Below are 27408 nucleotides of genomic sequence, written 5' to 3' on the forward strand. Positions count from 1 at the left end.
AGCCATTGTTGTCTTTGATGTATTTGCTGAGACAAATAAACCATAAACACCATGTTGCTTAATAAAAGTGTTGTTGGTTAACACTAAAATGAAGCATCAATTCATAAAACAATGTTGAGCACTACTGAAGGTATAAGGCATCATGATCTATTTCCAGAAAATCGGTTACTCTTAATATTAGGTAGTAGAATATTCAAGTTATATTATTTTTAAATAGTATTCCAGCTTTAAAACTTACCGTAATACTTTGAATATCCTCTTGTCCTTCCACACTATAGAGATCCGCCACACTAATTCTGAAACGTCTCAATTCTGACAAAAGCAGCACAGCAAATGCTCATTACTTCTTTCCTCTTAGACTTGCATGAATAATAGAGCAGCCGAGTTAAACATCTTCTTATATGGCTTTTGATATGTGTGGGTAGAATATGGCAGTAATTAATCATCAGGTTCATGTCTGGAGCAATATAATATAACATACACTCCAGCTCCAACTGACAAACAATTCAAACTAAACCACTGACAGACCAGAATTAGAGAGTGCTAAAACAATAAAACAATGAGAATATGCAAACCAGACGTGCCTATTCATAAACATAAACATGTTTTTTTGTGGTTTTGATGTAAACAATGGAAAGAATCTGGTTTAGATAATAACTCCTTACTCCAAGTAATTCAAAGCATCATACATTTTGTACTTTAAAAAATAATGCTTCCACTAAAACAATATACTGTCCTGAATTCTCACCAGTTACATGTCCTATATCTACATTTACTCTTAATGTAGAATAACAGCAGTTAATTAACCATTTTTTCTGTAGAAGTGAAAAATAAGTATGAAAATCAGTGGTTGAATAAGTACTCAGATTTGCTATTGAAGTAAAAGTACTAACTGTGATAAATACAGTTATAATATAATAAAGTCTTGTATTAAAAAAACAAAAACATGTAGGCAACTTTCAATGTTGTGGCTAGTTAAAGTGGAGTTAATTCAACAGAATATATATGTAGGAAAATCATCTACAGCAATGCATTTTATAGTATTACATATTTTTATGTTTATTTGCAACAGATAGTTGTCAAATGTAGTGATGTATAATGTACCCCTCTGAAATGTTGAGTACAAGTATAGTATTTGATTAGCATACTATTACATGTATATTCCACCACTGCATAAAAGGTGCATGCTGATTTGTACCTTGTTCACCATTTTAATTTGGCATGTTAGCACTTGACTCAAAGTACAGCTGGATGAAGGGAATGTCGGTAAACCAAAACGTGGGACAAAAACTTTTGGCCTGATTAAGAAAAAAAGTTCATCTGAGGGGACCATGAATGTCTGTACAGTTTTATGACAGTCCATGCAGTCCAGTCTATTTGATCAGTTAAGACACCAGATATATGGTATTTTTCTGCATTGGGAGGTCCCTCCCAAGGACAGACATTTCAACCAAACAAAGGAGGGTCCACCCAGTGGTCACCATCCTCTCATCTTACCAGTTGACCTCATGGCACTACATTATGTAAAAATTCTCTTTTGATCAGTGTGAATAAAGCTCAAGTCAGTGGCATAACCATCTGTTTTGATGAATCGCAATGCTGAAATAACTTCACAGGAAAAAGTGGGAAATTCAGGCCATTTATTTAAAATGTTGCTTGTCTATAAATCAGTCCACAGAAGATACCGCTTCCTGCAAAGACAAACAGAAAGTCAGAGTTGTTATTCTACAACAGAGCTGCACAAATTGAGAACTGCTGGTTAAGAGGTTTTGGGGAGGTCCACCTCTGGCTTGTCTGCATCTGCTGGGGAAGTCTGTGTACTTGGGGTGGTTTCAACTTTGTTTTCCAGGTCAGTCATACTCGTTTCCTTCACCGCTGCTGAGTTAGCACTCCTGCAGGAAGGACATACAGAAATGTTGTCCTGTGCCAACTCTATACAGTCAAATATTGCTACTTGCGGCAAGCACTTAACATTCTTCCAAACAACCACCAACAACAAGTATAGATATGCACTATATCCACGTCAATCTCCCTAAAATTGGTTGGTCTGACACTATGTCTAAGGGACATTTGACAATGAATTTTAGGTTGTTTAGCCATACTAGCAGCAAAGTTCTATGGGTGGCAATGACCATTTGGTCCAGACTGAATGCCATTAAATTTTGTATAGACATTCATGTCCCCAGACAGGGGAAGAATGTGGACTTTGAGATCCTTTGCATCAGGATCAGTTGTTATAACTTTGGTAATTGCTCAATTTTACCTCCAAATCTATCAGGCCAGGATTTAAATTTTTCAATTATTTAGATTAATGACCATATACTTGGAAAACTATGTAAAATGTCAATTTGGATTGCTACAATTTTCATGTTTGTGACAGGAAGATCTGTCATTAATCAATAGTCAGAAAAACCTTGTGTTGGCACTCTTCTTCCTCTTAGCCACCACTGCTATCACAACTGTGACCACCACTGCAATGCAGAGGCCAGCAGCGCCATAGACAATGGGACCCTGCATGGTCTTTAGGAGGTTGTCTTGACAGGAATCACCACTGTAAACCAGTGAACACACGCAGGCAGTGTTCCCATTGATCTCCACACAGCGTCCGTTGCCACTGCACCGTCTCTGGTTGCATGTCTGGGTGTCCAGGTTCAAGAGCTTACTACTGGCATTCAGGGAGATGTTGAGATCAGTGTCTTCTGACAGAGTGGGGGAGGGAGTGGAAGAAGAACTATGGGACTCTGTAGGAGCAGGGACCTTGACTCCTGGCCACAGCTTCATATTAACACCTGTGAAGGAGACACTAGAGAGTTCAGACAAACAGAAAATGATTTGAGTGTTTTAACATTTGGCATCATTACTCCTACTGAAGTAAACTTTACTTCCCACATTAAATATAGGTATAACAACTCACAGTTCTCATCTGAATGGTCAGAACAGTCCACATGCCCGTTACAGAACTTCTCAACAGGCTGGCATGAGAGATGATCCAGACACGGCCTGCTGCCAGCTGGGCAGCTCAGCTCTGGACCACAGTGTGTTCCATTCACAGTGTAGTCATGGGCACACTTGCATGTCCGGCCTGTTGGGGTGGCGAGGCACAACTGCTGGCAGTTGCCATTGTTTTCTGCGCATTGGTTAGAACCTGCCAAAAGAAGTCAGTGGACTGTTTGTGGCACTAAATGACATTACCAACATTTAAAACTGCTGTGAATGGGCAAACTCCAAGCAGGCTATATTGACACACACAAATAAAACTTTTTTTTTTTTTTTAAATCCAGGTGTTCTGTTGTGGTTTTCTTGCGTACCAGTCTGGCTAGACTTGCTGAATGCCTTCAAGCTCACCACTTCTGTGCCAACCTCAAACCACAACTTGTTCTGCTGCTGCTCATCTCTGTACCACAGCCTGGTCTTATCTGAAAGGGGGGGGGGGGGGGGGGGGGAGAACATGAAAAATCTACAGAAAACAATACTTACATCCTTTTAGAGACAATATTTTATCACACTGGATGACTGCATGTCAGACTCAAATCTTATAAACAGTTTCTAATTCAGGCATTTAGTGTGAGACTGAACATTGTGTACCAAGTTCCTCCCTGGGTAGTTGGTATGCATAACATGTCACTGGGTGTTTATGTACAGTACATAACTGTATGAGCCATTACCACTGACAGTCATCCAAAGCAGCATGTCGTCACTCAGAGCCAAAGCAGCCAGGCCATCGCCAGCCTTCAACTCTTTGTATCCAGATCCATCAAGTTGGACAGAACCAATGACGCCTAAATCTGGGAAAGAATCCATTCTATGTCACTGTGTATTTCAATAAATACAACTTCATTCATAGCTGATATACTTTTAAAAAAAAAAGAAAAAAGTTAGGGATTTTTTGACAGACTGAATCCTCAAAATACTAATCTAGTAAGAAAGTAGGTAAATGACATTTTGACTTGAAACATGAACAAGAATTTCCCACAACTACAAACAAAAACTTAAACATTCTTACTGGTGTCAGCCCAGTAGATAGTAGCCCCATTACTGGAGAAGACCAGAGATGTGGGCTGGACAGCATCCTTCCACACCACACGGCGCTCAGCACCATCCATGTTGGCACACTCTACAGTAGCCACAGTACCTGTACCCTGCAGACCCAGGTTGGTGAAGCACACTCTCCCACTGGGAGGGTGGAGGGCGATGGACTCCACTCTACTAATACCTTCCTTTAGTAGAACAGCTGTATGTGCACCTATGATGGAAGTGACCTGCAGGCGGGGCTGTTTGTTGCTGCTCCAGTAGACATTGAGCGTTACCCAGTCCAGGGCCATGGCAGTGATGGTGTCACCCAGGAGTTTGAGAAGCTGGCCCTGAGAGGCCAAGTCTGAGTCCTTCAGTATGAAGGAGCTGAGTGAAGTCGTGCCATCATCTGTCAAGAAGAGGGTGTGGTCACGTAGGCTGTAGTCCATGATGGCTGCCTCATTGACATTGGGCACCTGCAGGGCCAGGTGTTCAGGCCAGCCCTTCAGTCCAGTTGCTGTGTGTCTGGACTGTAGGTAGATCTACAGGTAGAGATATTTGCAGATTAAATATCAAATTATCTAAAATAATTGTCATAGCCTGATAAAATGCAAGTCCTTGTCAACAGAAGTACAATATTGTCTTTTATGATCATGTCATGTAGCAGATACTAGAATAGTTACATACATTTAGTAATTTGATATGTTGACTTCCATTTTAAATGAATATTAGGCTCAATAGGTTTACTTATTGAATTTCTTGCAGGAAGTTAGATGAGAAGGTTGACACCGTAAATGACACAGGAGCTAGCACACAGTTAGCTTAGCATAATGACTGGATATTGGGGAAACAGCAAGCCTGACTCTATCCAAAGGGTGAAAGAAAAAGAAAAAAAAATCCATCTCCTACCACTTCTAAAGCTTAATATAAAATCTTCAAGAGTTGAAGCATAAATAAGGTGTGTGATAAGTAAAACCTGGGTGACAGTGGAGAGAGACAGCATCAGCAGGAAGCCTGCATTGACTGAAGTGGAGCAGGTCAGGCCATCCTCAGCCAGTAAAAGACCAGAGGGGCACTTGCACACGGCCTTGGATCCCGGGGCTAATACACACATGTGGGAACACTGCACCTTCTTGCAGGGATTCTCCGTGCCCATCTGGAGCAATGGGTGGATGATCTGTAGGGAATGAGAAAATGTAAAAATCTGTATTAATTTTATAAGTTGCACCTGTAAATATTTTACCTGAAAGAAAGAAATGTACCAAGCACTACATTCATTCATATTACATCAATACTGCAGTTCTAGTTGACCTTCTACAACTGCAGAATTCTCATTTCCCTAAAACTGTTCATAAATGGAGCTTTTCAAAACGTACAATGTAATAGCTGTATGCAGGTTCATGAGGCAGCTACTGCGAGTACTTCACACACAAAGTGCTCCAAATTTAGTTTCAGCATCTCATTGATTATATAATTGACCCCATTTCCACTTGTGTCCAAGCATCCTCAACTATGAATATTTTACTCGCCTTTATGGCGAAAGGCTGCCTCGGCCTCTTCAGGAGAACTTGGCGGTTTTTGCCCGTGATTTTATGGGCAGCCTGCACCACTCGATTCTTGGCGTCAGACCAGTAGAGCATGTCATTGAACACTGCCAGGGAGAATGGGTTAGTGGTCTCTTTCATCTGTAGAATCTGAAATATGACAGAACAGGAACAGTTTACTTATACATGGCTTATTATTTGTGTATCCTGTTTGGGTAGTTTGTCAGGTTTCAGTGTCTTGCTGTTTTTACACCAACATGAAATTTCAGATTATACTGGAGCCATTTCAGGTTTAAAAACGTGCCACATTTAGGTTACTTCTAGTTGTAAAGAGGGCAGGACAACATTTTCCTGAATGAATGTAGTGTATGTTGTAGTGTTTAAATTATGAAGTTGGAAAATGTTCTGTAACAAGCTTTACAGTGAGTGTCCATGATTTAAACGGTCATGTTATCTCAAAGCTTTAAACAAAAAATGCATACTTTGCATTCCCATTCTGAAATGTTACCCGAATATCGTCGCCATCGAGCGTTGCAGATCCTATCAATCTCAGCCTTTCATCTGTCCAGTAGACCCTTTCAGAGATGGTGTCCACAGCCACACCGCCCGGCCAGCCCAGACTGGAGTTCACCACTGCCTTCCTCTCCGACCCGTCCATCCCAGCCCGCTCAATCTTCACCACATTACCAATTTCAGTCCAGAACATTAGCCTGGTAGAAAAATACGAGTTCAAAATACCTGTCGTAAGATTTTTATAAATACTGTGGAATGGTCTATGAGCAAAATAAATTCATATCGACCCCTTTTGTGGTAGTAGTGCTAGGGACCGGGGCTGATCCAGGTCTTCATCCAGGATGACGCTGTGGTCCAGCAAGTTCTTGGAGGCTGTGGCCAGTCTGGTGGCAACTATCTGACTGTTCACTCCGTCAATCCAGTACAGATTCCTCCCGAGCCAGTCCACGGCAACAGAATCAGCTCGGACACCTGTGGAAACAGGGTGGCAGAGTTCAATATTGGTTACAGACTTTTCCTCAACAAGGTGTTATAAAGAGCCATCCTTGTGTCTATGAACACCTACGGTACCGCTAATACATTCCACTGACATTGATTATTAAAAGCAATGTCTCCAATAAGCAAGTCATGTTGTACCAACCTTGAATCAGAACTCCTGTGTTCTTCTGGTCCATCGAGGACCACTTGATGCTATCATTGTCCAGACCGACCCACAAGACCCTCTGCTCCCTCCAGTCATAGTCCAGAGAGAGGATTGCCTTCTTGGCAGAGGAGGACAACACATCCAGGCTGCGGCTGCGCAGGCCAAACAGGTACAGGTCCGTTTGCACTGATGTCAACAGGAAAGGTTCACCTGTGGTATGGTGAAAGGAAAATCATCATGTTGCATACTCACATATTTAATTGGTCCCATTTAATGTGGCTTCTTAAGAGAAATTTGTTAAAACAGTTGAAATTGTTATAAACTATGTTTATGCTAAGCTTACCAATTGCTGGTTGCACCTTCATATTAAACCATAGAGAATCAATTTTCTCATTTAACTGCATGTGAGACAGCAAATAAGCCTATTTCCAAAAATATTATTATTATTATTATTATTATTAAGAACACAAACTGTAAGATATTCTCTGCTAAATTACTTTACCAGTGATCTTGCAGTGGTGTCCCCCTGCCTCCTTTATGTAGCCTGGGTGGCAGTCACACTGGTAGGAGCCAGGTGTGTTGATGCACATCTGACTGCACCCACTCGAGCTCTGGCCTTCACACTCATCGATATCGACACAAGTCTGCTCGTCCTCCAGGAGCCTGAACCCTGCTGTACAGCTGCAACGCTACACAGCACGCAACACACACGTGAAGGATAGGTCATTAGAAGGTCAGTCATAATTTCACATGATACTCAATTTACACACTTCTAGCTGTTGAAAGGTTTGTTTATTCAGAATGGTCATTTAGGAACCATTTGCTTATAGTTTAACTTTCCCCACTTTAAAAAAAAAAAAAAAAAGCTCTGAACTGCAGGACAGTCTTTGCCTTACTCAGCTTTTCGAAGCTTCTATTATAAACCTGCCATCTACCCACCAAATTAACTTCAATCACACAAGACAACCTGTGGAGATACAGGATCCTCACCGTCCCCTGTGGTGTGCTGTGGCAGCTCTGAGAGCAGCGTCTGTTATCGGCTTCTGAGCAATTTGTCTGGCAGCTCTTTCCCTCGTCAGAGCCGTCCGCGCAGTTGGTGATGCCGTTGCACAGCAGGGCTGGATCCAGGCACTCCTGACTGCCACACTGGAACTGGTGAGGGAGGCATTTCACCACCCCACCTGGCAAGACACACCAGACACACCATTTGTTTAATACAACATTTAGCAGGCATTCAGTTACAGTTTGACACAAAGTAAAACCCTCGAGTGTAAACGGGTAAAACCAAGAGAAATGAGAGCTGCAACATCACTTTGAATAAAAGGTTTTTCCTTTATGTTTGCTGATAAGACTTTGGCACAAAAAAGGAATACACTTCTAACTTTAAAAAAGGCAATGTCCATTTTGAGACATATTTTATTTTAAATATTTCCAATTTCCGCACTTGCAAATGTAGCAGGGGGTGCAATAGTGGAATGGCTCAATTTTTACAAATATAAAGCACCTACAACACTGCCCCAGTATTATCTCTCAGTTTTTGGCATCTTTACTGTATTTTAATGGTACACCTAGAGGAGCAGGACGGAAACATTTGAAGCTGAAGTCAAACTAAATGTTTAATTTATTTCACCAGTCTCTTGTGTACATTTACTCACAGTCGGTCTCATCGCTGCCATCCTCACAGTCCTTCATGCCGTCACACCTCCAGGCTGTGGGGACACACTTGGTCTTGGATTTACATGACCACTGGAATTTGCCACAGTTCAGAGGAGCAACAGGACAGTCCTGCACGAAGAACCAATGATTATTCAAATGTGATCCGATGTTGCATTTCACAATTCATAACACTTTCAAGATAGATGAGGCAGTTGGCTGGATGGGTGAATGTGTCGTCTCTTGGAGGATCAGGCGGTGGCGTCAAGTACCATTAAGCTAAAGCTACATACAGTAATCCCTGTTGCTCCATCAGGGCTGCTCTATGCCGACTGACCTTTGACCTTTAAGTGCCAAGAAATGCAAAGAGTTCTGCAAAAGCACCACTGTTATGGCATCCCTGTACTTTACCTACCTATATACTTAAAAGCTTTTCCCATCCACATTAAGTAAACACACACACACACACACACACACACACCTTGACTGACATTTTTTGGGTTGCATTTTTACCCCTATAAGCCTATTACTCAAAACTTTCCTTTAAATGTTTCTGGTATTGCCTCAGACACCCACTTTTTCATCTGTGCCGTCTTTGCAGTCCTGGTCTCCGTCACAGATCCACTCCTGCACCAGGCACTCCTTGCTCTGGGGGCAGCGGTGCTTGGTGGTGCACACTGGTGCTTTGGTGCAGCCCTCCTCATCTGAGCGGTCCCAGCAGTCCGGGTGGCCGTCGCAGTGCATTACGGCGGACACGCACTGGCCACTGGTGCACTTGAACTCACTGGCACTGCACACCTCATCAGCTACAGAGAGGAAAGGGCACAGATATGATCACAAAAAAATTGCCTTTACAAAAACAGGAAAAAAATTAATCCATGATTTTCCATTTCCTCGCATAGGTGTGACAACAACATACCACAGTTTGCCTCGTCGCTGCCGTCCAAACAGTCCCTCTCTCCGTCACAGAGGAAGCTGTTAGGAATGCAGCGGCTTTTGTCATCACATTGGTGAGCGCAGCCCTCCATGTGCTCAGCACATCCCAGTTCATCTGAGCGGTCCTGACACTGAGGCACGCCGTCACACACCTGGCGCTGCTCTATGCACTTCTTACCATGGGCACACTGGAACTGGTCTGCAGGGGACAGGACATCATCAGGATGCTGGCAGGACTGAGGTTATGACTGGACCTCACAGCTTTAGTGGATTCAATAGTGCTTCAACAAAACTAAACGTATCTCTCGGTTCTTCCTCTTTACAGTATACTAAGTTGTTATAGATAAGCCATTTGTTTATTTGCAGTATCCATGAATGATCTGAAGGATTACATGGAATGCTATGTCACTTCAGATCTATGTAATTTGACTAAATTCTGGTCTGTATGACAAGCTTCCCAAGTTTTATATGGAAAAAATATATTAAAGAAGGTGGCCTTGTGTTTCTACAGTAACTAGACTCTGACTTATGAATACCTTTAGAATTGTTTGAAGGCATTTACTAAACTGTACTTCCAAATGATACCTCAGCCCAAACTTAATTCTCATTAAAAAAAAAAGTGGTCTTTACATTCTCTTAAAATCTAATTATTTACCCCAGCAGTTACTGATCCAATCACCAATGAGCATTTCTGGCATTGAAAAGTAGACTTTGTCCACAATGAAAATGAAACTGATTTTGCAATCAGAAATAAACCACTAACTGGCATGGCAGGAAATTTAACTTTGTTTTTGACCATTTTAATGATAACTTACATTTTATATTATTGGCTCAGTTTATGGTTAGTTAGGGGTTTTTCAGTGCCATTCAGAGACTAAAACTCTACTATTAAAGTTCCTCCTCATTGCAGTCAATTAAATGCCAGTTATAATGAAGGGAATTAGGTTACCTTCTTTGTGGAATTGAATTTAGTGTAACAACACAGCCATTTGTCTAACAAAGTTAGACGTACAGGTGGCTTATTCTGAAGGTTCAGCATTAATATTTGCAGGTGTAGCACTTCTTACATCATAAGAAACCCGCTTTCAGCTTTTACACAATATCTACCCCTCTAAACCATTTCTATTCAAATACAGACAGACACCTCTTGTACCTTCTATGGAAAATGTGAACTAACCGCTACTCATCTGCACTTTACCAGTGAAAACACATTAACATTTTGTGACAGTCTTCATCAATGTTTGCCAAAGTCAACTCTGCATATTACTTTAACCTCAGAGACATTTTGATGTTGATACAGCATTAAACACAGATACATGGTCAATTTCTTTGTTTTGACAAGTAAAGAGTATGGAAAGTAAATATTCCTCATTGTCATTGAGTCAAATCTATAAAAAGGTGCTGGACATGTAGAGCTCCCTTTGTCCCCTCCACAAACATGTACTATGGTTTAATTGTTTTTCCCTCTCATGTGCTTCTGTGTTTTGCTAGTTTTTTTTTTTTTTATCATTTGTTAATCTTTTGTTTGTATATTTTGCTATTAAATCATGTGATTTTATCAAAATGTTGCACCTGTGGTACTCAAATCCTGCAATACTGAGCCTCTTGTTACCTGTAAGTTTGTTCTGTTTCTATTTTGCCAAAAAAATATAAAGAATCTGGTCAGCACAGAAACTTTTAATTGGTCACTGGAGCAAATTTCTTTTCATGTATTTGGATTAGTGCTGCTCACTAGAGGGCAGTAAAGACATTATTAACCCACTCACAGCAGATAAGCACACAAGATGAACAAAAAACACCAGATTACCTGTTTCACACTCTGATAAGCATTCCTCCTCATCTGAGCCATCCCTGCAGTCTGCCTCTCCATCACAGACGTGGTTGTAGAGGACACACTCTGCTTTGTTTTTGCACGGTTTGGAGCCCAAAGGACACTTGATGGGGGTTGGCACAGGAGGCTTAGAGGTTGCACTGGCCACTACTTCTTTCTTGTCATATTTGTCTTCCTCTTGGTCCTCTGATTCAGATGGGTGAACATTACAATTCATGATTACTACTTGTAAAAAGCTCAATGGGTTTCGGTTGTTATAACCTACCGCAGTTTGCCTCATCTGTGCCATCTAAACAGTCCCTCTCTCCATCACAGAGGAAGGTTGCAGGCAAGCAGCGACTCTTGTTGTCACAATGGTGAATGCAGCCCTCAGTGTGCGTCATACACTGCAGTTCATCAGAACGGTCCTGACACTGAGGGACACCATCACACACCTGGTCCTTGTCTATACACTTCATCCCATGGGCACACTGGAACTGGCCTGTTTGAGATTACGTGACAATGATAGTTTTAAACCAGCTGTTTATTATCAGCCCTGTGTTACAGTGACTATTTTGCTCTGTTTAATCTGAAAGGATTTAACTTGTTGGACAGGAAATGTAACTCTAGTGTGTTCGGAGTGGTGGGGGCTTTTGAAGAGATGCATGAGACTGCATCACATTTGATTTTTATAGGCAGATGTCTGAACCAGATGTTGGTTTAAAAAAAAAATACATAAATAAAAAGTGTTTGCCAGAAGAAAGTTGCATGTCTACAATTTTAACCTCATAATGGGCACAAGTCATCAATTTAATTTGACAGTTTTTTTTTTACTTTATTCAGCTACCGGGCTGAAAGTTTTTATTCCCCTACCAATAAAGCAAATTTCACCTGCCAAAAAAAAAAAAAAATTAAACAGATTTTGTTTCAATCACAGTAATATGCAAATTTTGTTATGTATACTTTTGATCAATATCACACAAGACATGCTTGAACTATCTTGCCAACCTGTCAGCTAATTTGATATCTTTCTTATGACTGTTATTCAGTTACAGAACTGTTCCCAACAGTATATTAAATCATACAGTAGGTCAAAACAAATCATAGAAAACAATGGCAAGTAGTATTTGACTTCACAATGTGCCCAGTACCTTCATTGCATTGTGTTGCACAATCCTCTTCATCTGATCCATCCTTGCAGTCAGGTTCCCCATCACACACATGGCTGTAGAGCACACACTCTGAGCCATCCTTACACAGCTTAGAGCTCAGACCGCACTTCGGAGGACTGCTTCCAGCTGAAACAACTGTTTTGAACAAGTGACAAGAAAAAGGAGAGAATTCACTTACTTTTAATGTTAAAAAAACAATACGTCTGTGTCTGTATCTTACTCGGAACTTTTAATATGATTTTTTAAAAAGGCTAATAATTATATTTTTTGTAGAAGGTGTAAAAAATAGTTTTGGTTGAACTGTCTCACCTTGCAAGAACCCTGATAACTGCAATAACGCTGCACAAAGAAACAAATACACAACCATCGCTATAGATAAAATAAAACGGAGCCAATGCTGCCAATTGCACCAGTGTTGCGTTTTATAATGGCACCAGGTGATCCCAATATAACCTAATTGGAACACCTGAGTGAGGGGAGGAGCTGCACAACATATTCAGACATTATGTTGCACATTTAGTTTTTAATATATCACGCATGATGTAAAAACATAAAAACACACACTGGATTGGCTCAAATAAGAAATAACTATTGAAACTCATTGTTTTTCTTTTAATCCACAGTTGTTTTTTGTGTAAAATAATAAATAAATGTAATTTCCTGTCAAACATTAGCAGTGCTTTTGCCTCCAAACCTCTCTAAATGATTATAAACTCATGCTTTCTAATAAACAATAAGAATTGTCAAGGACACCAGCCAGTATTCAGAGTACGTCTTTTTATAATCCTCCAATCGTTTTTGTGAATAGGTGGGATTAAGAACTCCTACGTAACAATCAAGTTTGTTGTGTTGTTCCGGTCTACCTACCCTGGCTAACTAGCCTCCAGTAACTAGCACTAGTAGCAACTTGAGAAGAGCCTACAAGCCTGCTCAAAAATTAGCGGCAGCATAACATAGTTCGGGCATTTTTATGCCAATAGGGCGTTTTCGGGGCTTTTCCTAAAAAAAGTGGAGCTTTGGAGTGGAAAACCGGGGTAAGTATTGCACTGCTTTGAGCTGTTTTATCGACTTTGAAGCATGTTGTTTAGTGTGAGAGATGTAGCTCCGTTAGCTCAGTTTGGAAGAGTTCGTCCCAGATGCTAACTCATTTTGGTGCCGTAGTCCTCTATATTAGTAAAAGTCACACTCGTTTAATGGCTAATGTTAACATGAAATAAAACGCAGTGACGCTGCTTGAATGCATAAAGCTGTGTTTGGTGTTAGGTGAGTGTTCACATCCTGGATTTATTTATCTGACAAGCTGCCGTTTGGTAGCAAAGTAGCGCGGCTGGACTGTTGCTCAGGAGCTTTTTTACACGGATCACAACAAAAGGATTTCTGATAACAAGCTGCCAGCTAGCCGAGTTATGCTAACGTTAGCTCACCTAGCCGGATGAGAGACCTGAATCCCCATCGTATCTGCTCATTTACGTTAACTCTAGTTTATTACAGCTTTGCGTTTGCAACTGAGGCTATTTCCAGTCCTTTTGTTGTTTCAGTCTCAGTGCTAACGCTGCTGAGCTGACTGTTGTGATTTGAGGCCCCCCCACCAGGTAGCAGCAGGCCTGTCACAGAATAACTCCCCTTGTTCAGATCCGTTTGGTTAGAGATCACAAAGCCCATGTTATTGAACATATATTCAGCTATAGCTTGTCGTGATTGCGTGTGTAGAAGTCGACAGCCCCTCGTCTGTTAACTTTATAAGTTTTTTAAGGCAGCTAGCTCAGATGTCGAGCAGTGTTTGTGACAAGTGGACATTTTCTGCTTGGTCAACTCACATAATGCTTAACTTCACATAAGAGGCACTCACCCTATGTAACGTTAGCAAAGCAATAGTACTACTTATTCTTTCTCAACACCTGCCTTTTGTATTGTAGTGATGATGCTCTTAGATACTGGTGTGTGTGTGTGTGTGTGTGTGTGTAATGATGTACTTTGTGTGTGACTTTCTCCTAAGGTCTCCATCTCTTTTGAATATATCCTGCTAACACTGGCGTCCACCCTGTGACACATTGCTCAATTGAGGGGGCCCCCCATCAGTGCAAGGGCCCACACTGTATCCTCCAGGTCCCCTCTGCCTGTGCGTGTGAGTGTGTGTATGTGTGTGTGAGTGAGTGAGTGTGTGTGTGTGTGTGTGTGTGTGTGTGAGTGTGAGCAAGCTTGTGTTGAGTCCTCTGGAGACTCCTGGCTTGACCCAACCAAGATGTCCTCCATCTTGCCGTTCACCCCGCCTGTAGTGAAGAGGCTGCTGGGCTGGAAGAAGTCGACCAGCGGGCCGGGTGGAGCGGGCGGCGGAGAGCAGAACGGGCAAGAGGAGAAATGGTGCGAGAAGGCTGTGAAGAGCTTAGTGAAGAAGCTGAAGAAGACAGGCCAGCTAGATGAGCTGGAGAAAGCTATTACCACACAGAACTGCAACACCAAGTGTGTCACCATCCCCAGGTATACCGGTGATTACTCAATTTGCACTCAAGCTTGAGTTGAAGGAAAAATATGCTGCTGTTACACTGATTTCTGTGTGTTTAGATGCTGATGTTGAATTTCCCTTAATTCAGTTTTAATTATTTCCAGCCATAATTCACAAAATGTGAAATTCTGGTGTGTAGAGGGGTGAAAATATTCCAGTATAAATTCAAGAGTCATTCAAAAGGAGAAGAAAATGAATCAAATCACTATTTGTTTACAACTGCACTAACAGTTGGGTGGTTAGTATGACTCTCAAGGGGAGGGAGTTGTTAAATGGGGTGAGAGAAGATGTTCTCTTTATCAGCCAGCCAGCCTTGATGGCCAGACTCATGTTCAGTGGGAACACTGTGTTAACAGATTCATTCCTCACTGATGTGCCGCCAAGTACCACGTCAGATGTTTGTGTGTCTATAGATAGCGGGCTGCTTGTTATCGCCTGAGAATTGTTCTAGGCTGCACTGTTATGTTTGTAGAGATACAGAGGCTGGCTTGATGTGAATGACTTTATTCCTTGTATCTAGGAGAGAGAGAATGGGTTACAAATGCTAAATAATGCCAGACTGGGATTTTGCCACCAGCCATACACATGTTGTTATACTACCTCGCTCGCTACTTTTGCAGGTACCCATTCATCATGTGGTTTGATTCTACTCTTTATACCTTATTTCATGAAAATAGTGATAATTGGCATGGATCTTAGGCTCTAGATGCCGCTATGGCTGGTGGACAAAAGTTACCAACAGTTTCCTGACTTATCATATGATATATAAACCAGAGTATTGCAGTTTTGGTAGTTGAGATCCCACTAAAGTAATTTAATCGAAAACATGTTGTTGTGTTTTTGTAGTATTTGATATTAAGAAATGTGTTATTGTCCTGTTATTCAGAAGCAAGGATTCATTCTTTCTCATTCCATGTTTTAATGTCTTATTTTTTTAGCCATTTTCTTGTGAATGTTTTGAGAATGTCTGAAATTAGATTTTTTTCCCTCTCTCCCCCCCCAAGGTCCTCTGTTTTTCCCCCTCTGTTGTGCCATTGTGTGTCTTCAGTGTTTGTTTGACTGTCTCCAGATAAGTTCTAACATAAACGACCGTAGTGAAAAGGGTTTTTTTTCTTCTTCTTCCAGTGTTTGATACAATGCCACACAGTCGAAGAATACTCTTTGTCTCACCAGCAGTCTCATTGTGTGTTAGCAGATTTCATGTTATGTTTCTTTCCTTAATTCTGTCAAAAAAAGGCTTCTCTTATTTGAGGTTCTCATCTTTCATTTCCATGCTGAAAATGAATTTGATGTAGGGATGTTAATGATGAATCAAATATTAATCAACTTCAATTAATAATGCAACCAATTCAAATTGTATTAACCAATAATGCAGAAGACGTATGGTTTAATGGTCAGGAAATGTGTAGATTTGCTGTAGTATGCGGTTTCGCCATTGAGCGGAGCATCTTACACTTTAGCAAGGAGGGGTTACAGGTGTGTTTAACCTGTCACCCCTCCTTTACAGGGGATGCACCAATTATAAAACAAACACGCGTCTCCGTTGTTCAAGGAGGAAAAAGTTGGAATGCATGTAGTTGTGCTCACTGTGTCGTGCTGATGAACTGTGAAGTGTGGTGGAGTTGTCTGATGGATTACACATTTCTAACAAAATCAACACCAAAGAGAGGAACTGTATAAGTAAGACTCCTCTGCCCTCAGTGTAAATACATTTTTAAGCTGTCAGTAAACAGACTTATAAAGTCCAAGTGAAGGTATTCGTAGATGTAGATCATGTATGCAGATTATTTAATCTTAAACCAGTCAGGCTGAAGTCTGTCTAACCTGTTTTACATTTATATTATAGCATAACGGGTTATTTACTAATCAAGGTTGCAACAATTTTGCTTAAATGATAACAGTTTGACACGTCCAACATGTCTTGTCTGATCTGATTATGTCCTATAATGAAGCTGGAAGTTGTGCAACTGTTCTGTATTTAATAGTTTAGCTCAAGTTGTTAGATAGACAGCAACAGACCAGAGTGGGAGCTGTGACATCTAAATTCATCTATCAGTGTCAAAGATCTGCATTGCATTCTTTTTGGTGGCACCATATAGTGATTGAACAGTAATTGCAGGTGTGTTTTTAGACCTCACTCTGAGATGAGAAGAGCTGACTGTTTGTGTCTGTATCTGTTGAGGCAGCAAAATGAACTATTTTGAAAAATAAGGGTTTGAACACCTCGTCTCAAACCTCGACCTCCTAGACCACAAACAGCTTCACTGACCACTTAACCAAAGCTCAGCTCTGTCAGACTCACATACCTGTTTACACATCCATGACATAGACAGATCTGAGATAGACAGATTAGAGCAGAGGAGAGATGGAGACAATGATGTAACCTCGCTATGACTCCAACCCCCCTTAGTTACCGTGTGATGTCATACTAGTAGAAGCAAATTTAAGAGCGAGTCTGTTGTCTGCTTACTTTTTCTAGCAAATCAAAACTTATGGAAAATGTGTTAATAATCACACCACTGCAAATACAAGAGCTTTCATCAGCAAGACACAGCTTCAGTCACTGTTGTCTTACCTCATTTGGTGATAGATAGTGACTTCATCATTATTTGTTATTTAATTTATCATTCAGGTAACTTGGTGTTTATCTGTTCTCCTAATGCAGCCTAGTCTGATTTTGTGTCATATACAGGTCATGTCAGTGGTCAAACACATTTTAACAAATTGTTAACGATTAACCGATAATCGATTGTTAACACAGCCGACTGTCGACTTAAAGAAATTGCTTAAAATTTGCATCCCTAGTTTGATGTGTGTGTTTCTTCATAAGACTCCAATAAAAGAGGCCTTTTTAATGTTCACATTACCCATACTGATATTTCTCAATGAGCCATGTCCCATGTTTATCATTTGTTTTTTGTTTTTGTTTTGTTGTTTTCTCTGTGCACAGCAATTGCTCTGAAATATGGGGACTGAGTACACCAAATACGATAGAACAGTGGGATACATCAGGCCTATACAGCTACCCTGACCAAACCAGGTGACTATCCTCAACTATTGTATGGTTGTTGCATACAACTTTGATGTGGGAGAGTTGTCATTACAATGTTGAAGGTGATAGACATTGAGAAAATCTTTGTTTCGTTCTCGCCACTCAATCCAACCCATCTCCATTTTTTCCCTCCCTTACCTGGCCATTTCCCCTTTCTCCCCTGTGATTCTCCTACCCGTCTCACTTCCATCTCCTGTTTGCTGTCCAATCAGATCCCTGGACGGCCGCCTGCAGGTCTCCCACAGGAAGGGCCTTCCCCATGTTATCTACTGCCGCTTGTGGCGGTGGCCGGACCTCCACAGCCACCACGAGCTGCGCGCCATCGAGGCCTGTGAGTATGCCTTCCACCTCAAGAAGGATGAGGTCTGCATCAACCCCTACCACTACCAGAGGGTGGAGACCCCAGGTGAGATGACGTTTATCTCTTAAAACAAGCAAGCATGTCTTCATATTGCAGTGTGGTTGTTTCCTCTTAAATCTGTTGGCTTCCACTGAGATCACTAAAGTTCAAGTTAAACTGAATGCTGAATATATTAATTTGGCTTTGTAGCATTTTGTTTAACTTTACAGTGACCTCAGTGTTAGTCTGATGCATTCTAAGACAATTTTGGCCTATTATTAGAAATCTGAAAATGTGTTTGTCTCTGTTGCACACTTAAAAAAGAAAAAAGGTCTTCCTCCTTTTTTTCATTTTAAAGAATAGTTTGACACTTTGGGAAGTATAATCATGTCTGTGCGCTAAGTATGAAGCTCCAGACAGACAGCAGCTGGATAGTCTAGACTGGAAATCCTTCTCTGTTCAAAGGTAACAGAATAAAAAAAATAAAAACACCCCAGTTTTTAAGAAGAGATGAAACAAAGGAGATAAAAAAAATGCTGATAAGTGGATTTTTTTTTACCTTTGGTAAGAGTCAGGCTAGATGTGATGCTATGTCAATTTTTTCATCCAATTCCCAGCAAGAAAGTGAAAAGGTGTATTTCCCCAAAATGTATTATGAGAGTTTAGGTTTCTACAATAAAAAACAGCTTCTTCCTTCCTAAAAAAGCCATTAATCAGTTTAAGATTTCAGTTCATGTTTCATTTCTTTCAAAGCTTTTATTTTGGGAAAGCATTCAGCTGATATGAGTCTAATTCACCTCTTCTGATCTTTTGACTCTGTTTCCCCATCGATGCAGTGCTGCCTCCTGTTCTTGTGCCAAGACACTCAGAGATCCTGACAGAGCTGCCACCTCTGGATGACTACACTCATTCCATACCCGAGAACACAAACTTTCCTGCGGGAATCGAACCTCCAAACAACTATATACCAGGTTAGTTTCTTTTTGGATTGGATTGGAGTGATTTATATTTGAGGAATGCACTGCTGGTTGCATAATGTGCACTGTATTACATAGTATTTAGTTTGTTTATGTGAAGTTGTGGGGTGAGGTGCTTTTATTTTTAGCATCTAGTTAAAGCTGTGAACTTCCTCTGCTTCTACTATTTACATCACTATTAGTAAGAAATATGCTTCTGTATTAAATTATGGTAACACTTTCTCCCTGCTTCATTTGAACAGAAACGCCTCCGCCAGGCTACATCAGTGAGGATGGGGAGGCCAGCGATCAACAGATGAATCAAAGTATGGACACAGGTACACTAGACTAGCACCCCCCCTCCAAATTTCTACCTTCCCTCATCCGTCTGCCTCTCCACTCCTGCCAGGTCAAAGTCATAAGTTGTTTTTGTTTTCATGAAATAGATCTGTTGTTTTTTGCCCTTTCAGCAAATAGTTCAATAAACATTAAGCAACACAAATATAAGAAGCTAGTCTTGGATCAAAGATTCATGATGATACCAAATAGTTAGAGAACAGTGCAACAGAACAGTACTGCAGATGATTCCATTGAAAGCTGGTGGTATTTACAGTTTTTCCACTGTAAAATGCATCACAGTACAGATCCAGGTGTGTTTGTATCTTCAGTGTGCTGTTAAGAGTAGATACAACAACAGCAACGAGCTGAATTTCATTTGTACATCATTTATCTCTTTGTACAATTACTATAATTTCAACAAAGATGTGGAGAAGTGGAGACGAGGCTTAGTGTCATGGAAACAGCATCTCCAGTCATCATCCTGACAAAAACAAGACTGTTTTACAATAACATTTTGGCATTCCCTTGCAAGTCAGACACCAGCGTCATCATGAATCTTTGATCTGGTCTACCTGTTCCTTACATTATGATCTGTGGTGCACTCAGTCAGATTGTTGACTTCCTGTTTACTTTGCCAGGTTCTCCAGCAGAGCTTTCTCCCAGCACTCTGTCTCCTGTCAATCACAGCATGGGTAAGATGCAGATCCTCCCCAACTGAAACAATATAAACATTTACTGCCATACAGAGCAAACAACTATTAACACATCATAGTTTGTCACATGGTAAGATAAATATAATTTGAGGCAAACCTCACTGACCCTGTCCTCTGCTTTAGACCTGCAGCCGGTGACTTACTCAGAGCCGGCCTTTTGGTGCTCGATAGCCTACTACGAGCTCAACCAGCGCGTGGGGGAGACATTCCACGCCTCTCAGCCCTCACTGACAGTGGACGGATTCACAGACCCATCGAACTCTGAACGTTTCTGCCTGGGCCTGCTGTCTAATGTCAACAGGAATGCCACTGTGGAGATGACCCGGAGGCACATAGGTATGACGCTGCTTCATGTAGCTTCCACTAATTTAGATATACATACTCTCGCATCTTGTTTTAAGGTAGAACTTTATCATACTTGCTGAGCAAATGGATTCTGATGTGTGTGTGTGTGTCTCTGTGTTGACAGGAAGAGGAGTTAGACTCTACTACATCGGAGGGGAAGTATTTGCTGAGTGCCTAAGTGATAGCGCCATCTTTGTCCAGAGTCCAAACTGCAACCAGCGGTATGGCTGGCATCCAGCGACAGTGTGTAAAATTCCTCCAGGTAAAGTGCTGAAGCCGTCACATGTGTAGCAATCAGTGAAATTAGCTGAAACTTAAACGTGTCCATTGACCTGAAGACATATTAGCAGCTGTTTCCAGGTAAATGAAAGCAGTTTTCTTCTTTTTTTCTTTTAAACGCTTCAAACAGTTAGCTCAAGTATGAGACATCGACATCCTGTATGCTTGAAAAGATATTGTAGTTGGCTTATTTGTGATCAGTCTAAATCCATTAAGACTACAGGATATAATGGTGAATACACCACATAATGGGTTTTGCCCTTTTTTGTTTAGTTTTGTGGGGGGTTTTTTTTGTTCCCTATGAGTCACTGATTCAATCTTCATTAACTTGCTGCCCTGTGTGTCCTTCTTTGTCCCCTTTTTTTAGGTTGTAATCTAAAAATCTTCAACAACCAGGAATTTGCTGCCCTGCTGGCTCAGTCGGTGAATCAGGGCTTCGAGGCCGTCTACCAGCTCACCAGGATGTGCACCATCCGCATGAGCTTTGTTAAAGGCTGGGGAGCCGAGTACAGGTGAGCACCGTCACCAAAGACTGACATGATTTTAAAAAAACTGAATGGATTTGTAGCATTTGAAAATGTCATTGTAGTTAAGACTATTTTTAATCAGATATACACCAAATAATTGTTTAATATAAAGCCTTTTAAGAGTGGAATTTTTTACTGGTTTTTACTTGTTTTATTTATTTTTTTATCATTTGGAGCATGAAGCTTCTGTCATTATTAAGGACAATTATCACACTTGACTTGGATAGTTGAATCCAACCCAGGAATGTTTCTTGTTGTTTGGGAGGGAGAGTCCAACCCTAACCCTAACCTGTTTTCACACTCACTTCCGTCATACATTTCAAGTAGAGACCTATTAAACATAACGTCTTCTTTCTGGCTACAGTAATACATACCAGTCATATTCAAACACAGCATAAAGTATGTCAAGTCGCATGTGATTAGGAGTGAAAATGCTGCGTCAGCACAGCTCAGACATTACAGCCTACATTTCTTTTTTTTGTTTCGTAGGCGGCAGACTGTAACAAGCACTCCATGCTGGATCGAGCTGCATTTGAACGGTCCTCTGCAGTGGCTCGACAAGGTTCTGACCCAGATGGGTTCCCCGTCTGCACGCTGCTCCAGTATGTCCTAAACAGCTATGGAAACGCCCCCCCCTCTCCTCCTCCTCCCCAAAAAAACGCAGCCCATTACAAAGATCATTAAATTCTAAACTTGTAAGTCCTTTCATGAAAAAAAAGAAAAAAGGAAACCCCACAGAATGAGTTTTCTGTAACATTCTTCATAGTATGTGTGGCCCAGTTCCACATCCCTCTTTTAACTTTACACACACTCACACGAAAATGCACCTACACTTTCGCATTCACACACACACACACACACACACACACACACACACACACACACACATATACAGACTTTTCAGTAAAAAAAAAAAAATTGGCACTTTGTTACCCATCTATGTCATGCACCTTGTTAAATTGCTTTTCCCCAAATCCTTAATATTAGATCTATTTGTGGTACAAATAAAATGTATATTGGTTTTTAGTCCAGGAAGTAGGGGAAATACCAAAAATATCTGTGAATAGTTTCTCAGTATTGAAGATTGCTTGTATGAGTAACACGAGCTTGAATGCTAAAATGATTTTTGTTCCAGCTCCTCCCCCCCTTACCCCTTCCCCTCAAAACCATTGTTCTGAACCTAAGTTTACTTTTCTCTGGGAAACTCGGCCCCATCTTTTTTGGCAGGGGGAGTTGGCTTGGTGAAGAAGCGATGGCCTTGGTGGCTGCTCTCTTCTGAGGGAAACGCCACAATGTGTTTATGAAATTTGATTGAATTGACTTCACTGTTAGCCAGAACGGCCCCCTTTTTCTTTTTTTTCTTCTTTTTTTTTCTTTTTTTTTAAACTCTTGACGTGTGTCGTTGTAAGACATACTTCTTAATGGACAAATAGGAATGTTAGTTTAAAAAAAGAAAAAGTAAATCCCTAAACAAACTGCAAACTCAGTCAGGCTGTAGTTTATTTCTTTGTCATTATATGGCACTCTTAGTGTCCTCGGTTTAGTTGATTTGCATCCCCACTGAACAGCCTGGTACAGAAGCTAATGAGACATTGGCCAGGCTTTTTTTTTGCAGGGTGCACTGGGCAGGGACCAGAGAATATCAGCTGTTAGCAGAAGCTTTTTTTTCTCTCTTTGACACGACTCTGGGAGTCCTGGGGCTCTCCAAGGCGAAGCATTAAAAAAAAAAAAAAATCTCACCAGGAGAATTTGAAGGTATCAATGAATTCATTCTGTTTTTAGCCTATATCCCCATTGTTTTGCTACTTTTTTGTATTCTCATGTATTTTTATATATAAATATACTTAAAATTTTCTGTCGTTCACTTTTTATTAAAGTAATATTTTCAAGACCACAGCTGTTTCTAAAGTGACATGGAGGGCATGGATCATTCCTTCATTCTACCCAAAAGGTTTCGTTGAAAATTCATTTCCAATCGCAGCTCTTTGTCTTGGTAAAATAAAAAGGAGAAAAAAAAAGAAAAAAGAAATCACTGCCCCACATGATGTGTAGCCTGTTTCTATCCTTTGTTTTTTTTCCAAAGAAATCTGGTGCATTTAAAGTACACAAAACAACTGATTTGCTTAAAACCCCAAATCTACTTTCCTGTAACAGTTTTAATGATTCCAGAGGCATGTAAAACTTGGCAGTGGCCGTTCATTCATCTCTTCACTTTCTTTTCTTTCTTTTTTTTTTAAATAAACCACATGACCTCTTGTAGCCTTTTGGTGCTTAGTCAAGCGGGTTAAAGTCAACCAGATATAATTGGCTTTCCAAATGTTACAGAAACATGGGAGGAGACCAGTGTTCTTCCATGAGAAAAGAAGCGCAAACGTGCCTGCACACTGGGACATTCTGTGTTAATGTGTGTATTGTATTTGTTCTGTCTATAAAAATACAGTCTGTACAACAAGACTTATTAGCTTAAACTCTGCCATTACTGTCACTCTGCAGCTGTTCCAGTCACATAATGACAGTAATGGCAGAGTTTCCCTTCTTTTTTTGATGTAAATGTGTTTACCTTTTGGCACTAGTGATTGTACTTTAAGTGCACCTAGTCAAGTTTGGATTTGGGGAAATGAACCATGTGTTAGGGTCCAGTGTTACATTGTTTTTATCTTTGGCCTACAACATATGAATGTGAAAAAATACATTACAAAAACTGACGTGGACCAGACGTACATATACATAACAGTAGTACAGTATGTGTGTATTTAACAGTAATCTTTTTGCAAAGCAGTCAGTACAGTAGATGTCGCAGTTGTTTTACCAGTAGAGGGCGGTATTGATAGAGCAGTTCTTTTTTTTTTTTTTTTTTCTGACCATAAGCTTCTCAGGCGTGTGGCATATTATGCAGACTTCATAAAACACTAATAAAGATTTTTATTCTCATGATTCTGTCCACTTTATGTGACTGCTGTTACTCACACTATAACACTAACTCACCCACAGTATGAAACAGACATCAAATCAGTCTCCCACCAACTACATTTAAAACACTGCTCACATTATTGCATCAATAATAATCTAACAATACAGTTAAAGAATATAGACAAGATCATTTTGCATAGATTTACTTACGATACTGTAAAGTTCACTGCTAGTCAAAAATGTGTTTTTCTTTTTGTTCCTACAATTGGATATTTGATGCCTCACTTTGCAGGATGATGTGTGTGCAGAGTTTGACATCTGAAGGCTATTCTCACATTCATCTGCTGGAGATGGGGAAGTTTCTGTGCTCACCTTAAATCTAAGTAGAAGGGATATACCTGATGAGCATGATTTGTCACATCAGGACTTTGGACCTAATCGAGAGCCAATATGCCACTTCTACAAGTGTTGAAGACTTGAAGTCTCCAGTGCACATACACTGAAAATTGATTCAACAGTGAGATAAGAGACACTATTAACAATATTTGCATAGATTAAGTTAGTCATTTATTATTCCAAACAGATTATTTTTTGTTTTAAAACATGTCTGGAACTGGCAAGAATCATAAAGTTGGCTGATAATGCTTTTCCTTATATAATGGTTCATGTAATTTATACACTTTTAGTGTACTTTATACACTTTTTTACACTGATTATACCTTATTTAAGCACGCTCAAATCATCGCACCTTAATGTGGGCGTATCTGAACAGTATGACAGCGCAAAGTCGGCAAGCTGTCAGTCATGAAGTTTGTCTTTCCTCCGCCGCCATAGGCTACGTCAGACGTAAATAGAGTCAGCTAACTCGCAGCTAGCCGCTATTCGAGACAACATGGCTTTTTCTTTATACTCCCTCATTCAAGCTGCCATCCTGTGTGTGAATGCCGTGGCTGTACTGCATGAGGAAAGATTTCTAAGTAAAAGTAAGTATGTGTGAAATGATACTCGCTGGCAGCTGTTATTAGAAGTAGGCATTCAATTAGCTAATTATAAGCAGCTAGCAACTAAACGGGAAATGTACAAATATTTAATTATTAGGGGAAAGATAACAGTTTAAAGTTAGTGTACAGCTGAAATAGAGTGTGTGCATCGTTTTGATAGCATGTATGAATACTGGTTTAAATAGCCTACTTGAATAAACTTTATTAGCAAAGCCGACACATTACAGACTAGTACAAAATAGTGGAATGGAAATCAAACTGATAAAACAAACGTAACAGAGCATGACAATTTTCAAAAACGTCTTTCTTATTTTGACACTATCTGTTCATCAGTTGGCTGGGGAGTGGACCACAGTGTAGGAGGGTTTGGTGATGAGCCAGGTGTCAAAGCGCAGATGATGAACCTTATTCGCTCTGTGAGGACAGTGATGAGAGGTATGTGTACACACACACACACACACACACACACACACACACACACACAAACTAACATTAACAATGGGTGACACAAAATAAGCATACTGACACGTGTCATCATTCAGTTCAAATTCAAAATTCCTTATTTTTTCGTCCTTCAAGGAGAAATTTGAGGCAAACCAGTTTGCAACGAGGTGCACATTTACAATTCATTCACATACATAAGCAAAAAAGAAAGACAAATATGACAATTAGGACTGGGTATCAATGATCCACCAAAGTAAATTGATACCAAGTAATATTGAAACGTCTCCTGTGAAACGATACCTGCATCGATCTTTTTGCACCCAGAGCTAGAAAATATGACTATATGTATGGACTTTCTCACAGCCAATCAACACACGCGTTGTTCCATTAATAAATAATAATAATTTGAAGACTTTCAAAATGTATTTAGGGGAAAAAATCAAATCATTTAGATGTGGAGGAGTGGTGGCTTGGATTAGTACTGGAATCGTAATTTTTTAAATGATACCCAGCGCTAATGACAATATTAGAGAAAGTAGAGTTGAAAATATTCAACTCCACAAAGACACATGTCAAAGGTGTCAAAGTGTAAGTGCATTTATCAGTCTATACACAAGGTAAACTCACCCTTTCTTTTACTGTGGCTGTTCCCAAGACTAATGGCTGATGTTGATCATGTCTACCGTGTGTCTTGTCCTGCAGTACCGTTGATAGCAGTGAACTCAGTGTGCATTGTGCTGCTGCTGCTGTTTGGATGAACAGTAGTGTGAAGTGAAAATGGAGCAAACCATCCTGCTGTCAGAAGAACTTCTCCATCCATCACCTCAGGATCCCCTTTGATACACAGAATGTCTTCTGTCAGCCTTGAAGATGAATGATGCTGTCATGTGACGTGCCACTTTACCAGTACAGAGGATATTATTGGATTTACTGCTCTTTTCTTTACTGTACTGTCATTCAAAACAAGTACCAGCAGCTATTTGGAATAATAAACTCCCCTGTTCTTTTTGAATACTACAATAAAACCTGGAATAGTTTACACTTCATTTACATTTTGATTAAAATATTAATGTACATAACAAATGTTTTACACAAGAACTATAACTGTTATAGAGTGGTCCACTGTACAATGTTTGTGATTCATACACTGGGGAAAAGCGTAAAAGAACTCTTGGATGTGTAGTTTTATTGTAAAAAATCAAAATAAATCTTGAGAATAAAGTTTTTAAACTTTCACCCAGTGAAACCTGGAAGTCCTGCTTTTTGTCACCCTGCCCCAAAATCAGCTGCTGCTAATATCTAAGTTAGACTTTGAAATACAATTAACTTAATGAACTGCTTCAAAGATATGTGCACATCTGCTTCAGATAATGTTGCTCCATTAAAATGTTTATTTCAATCCAAATCAATCAAATATAATCATTTACAGGGGACTTTTTGGGTCTTAATTCATTTACAGTCTAAATAAATTAAGGTCTAAATTTTAGAATTTTAGAGGATCCCCAAACAGCTGTTTAGTTTACTTGATGTGTGACAGCATGTCAGAGAGAAATGTCACAGTTTAAAACAAATTAATAAAAGAGAAATTCAGTACTCTCACAGTTTGTGAATTTTAATGCAAGGCATAAGGGGAAAGGGAAGGGTAGGTTATGGTGAAGGTGGGGGTAAAGGTGGAGGTGAAGAGAGGAAGGGTAGAGGGGTTGAAAGGGTGAAGAGG

At 40.3% G+C, this 27408-nt stretch overlaps 3 protein-coding genes across 3 annotated transcripts; 2 read left to right on the forward strand and 1 right to left on the reverse strand.

Moving 5' to 3' along the window:
- Positions 1–1667: 1667 nt before the first annotated feature.
- Positions 1668–12649, reverse strand: lrp13 (low-density lipoprotein receptor related-protein 13). The gene is made up of 21 exons (XM_053325837.1): positions 12592–12649; positions 12262–12417; positions 11397–11612; positions 11108–11317; positions 9284–9499; positions 8941–9170; positions 8367–8496; positions 7702–7892; positions 7214–7400; positions 6709–6921; positions 6356–6539; positions 6064–6265; positions 5541–5705; positions 4988–5188; positions 4004–4553; positions 3666–3785; positions 3309–3416; positions 2915–3145; positions 2414–2789; positions 1784–1892; positions 1668–1691 (listed from the first exon to the last, which is right to left on the reverse strand). Exons 1-21 carry the CDS (start codon positions 12647–12649, stop codon positions 1668–1670), a joined length of 4077 nt encoding a protein of 1358 aa, XP_053181812.1.
- A 517-nt stretch (positions 12650–13166) lies between these two features.
- Positions 13167–21968, forward strand: LOC128364387 (mothers against decapentaplegic homolog 2). Its single transcript, XM_053324918.1, has 11 exons — positions 13167–13316; positions 14279–14760; positions 17736–17825; positions 18050–18243; positions 19014–19148; positions 19397–19471; positions 20111–20164; positions 20309–20521; positions 20655–20792; positions 21177–21321; positions 21826–21968. The coding sequence occupies exons 2-11, from the start codon at positions 14525–14527 to the stop codon at positions 21947–21949; spliced, it is 1404 nt and encodes a 467-aa protein (XP_053180893.1). The 5' UTR covers positions 13167–13316; positions 14279–14524; the 3' UTR covers positions 21950–21968.
- Positions 21969–25083: 3115 nt separating this feature from the next.
- LOC128364677 (immediate early response 3-interacting protein 1) lies at positions 25084–26927 on the forward strand. The gene is made up of 3 exons (XM_053325267.1): positions 25084–25229; positions 25581–25682; positions 26394–26927. Exons 1-3 carry the CDS (start codon positions 25139–25141, stop codon positions 26447–26449), a joined length of 249 nt encoding a protein of 82 aa, XP_053181242.1. The 5' UTR covers positions 25084–25138; the 3' UTR covers positions 26450–26927.
- The last annotated feature ends 481 nt before the right edge of the window (positions 26928–27408 follow it).

The sequence above is a fragment of the Scomber japonicus genome, chromosome 9 (assembly GCF_027409825.1).
Source record: "Scomber japonicus isolate fScoJap1 chromosome 9, fScoJap1.pri, whole genome shotgun sequence".
NCBI lineage: Eukaryota > Metazoa > Chordata > Actinopteri > Scombriformes > Scombridae > Scomber > Scomber japonicus.

What these genes read in the sequence shown, in the direction of transcription:
- lrp13 (XM_053325837.1), bottom strand. Translation starts at nt 12,649, where the DNA reads ATGGTTGTGTATTTGTTTCTTTGTGCAGCGTTATTGCAGTTATCAGGG. An exon ending in CACAGGAGTTCTGATTCAAG is followed by an intron (nt 6,540 to 6,708) that starts GTTGGTACAACA and finishes CTGTTTCCACAG; the next exon opens with GTGTCCGAGCTGATTCTGTT. An exon ending in GCACTACTACCACAAAAGGG is followed by an intron (nt 6,266 to 6,355) that starts GTCGATATGAAT and finishes TTTTTCTACCAG; the next exon opens with GCTAATGTTCTGGACTGAAA.
- LOC128364387 (XM_053324918.1), top strand. Translation starts at nt 14,525, where the DNA reads ATGTCCTCCATCTTGCCGTTCACCCCGCCTGTAGTGAAGAGGCTGCTG. An exon ending in AAGTGTGTCACCATCCCCAG is followed by an intron (nt 14,761 to 17,735) that starts GTATACCGGTGA and finishes CTCTGTGCACAG; the next exon opens with CAATTGCTCTGAAATATGGG. An exon ending in TCCAAACAACTATATACCAG is followed by an intron (nt 19,149 to 19,396) that starts GTTAGTTTCTTT and finishes TCATTTGAACAG; the next exon opens with AAACGCCTCCGCCAGGCTAC.
- LOC128364677 (XM_053325267.1), top strand. Translation starts at nt 25,139, where the DNA reads ATGGCTTTTTCTTTATACTCCCTCATTCAAGCTGCCATCCTGTGTGTG. An exon ending in GGAAAGATTTCTAAGTAAAA is followed by an intron (nt 25,230 to 25,580) that starts GTAAGTATGTGT and finishes TCTGTTCATCAG; the next exon opens with TTGGCTGGGGAGTGGACCAC. An exon ending in TGTGAGGACAGTGATGAGAG is followed by an intron (nt 25,683 to 26,393) that starts GTATGTGTACAC and finishes CTTGTCCTGCAG; the next exon opens with TACCGTTGATAGCAGTGAAC.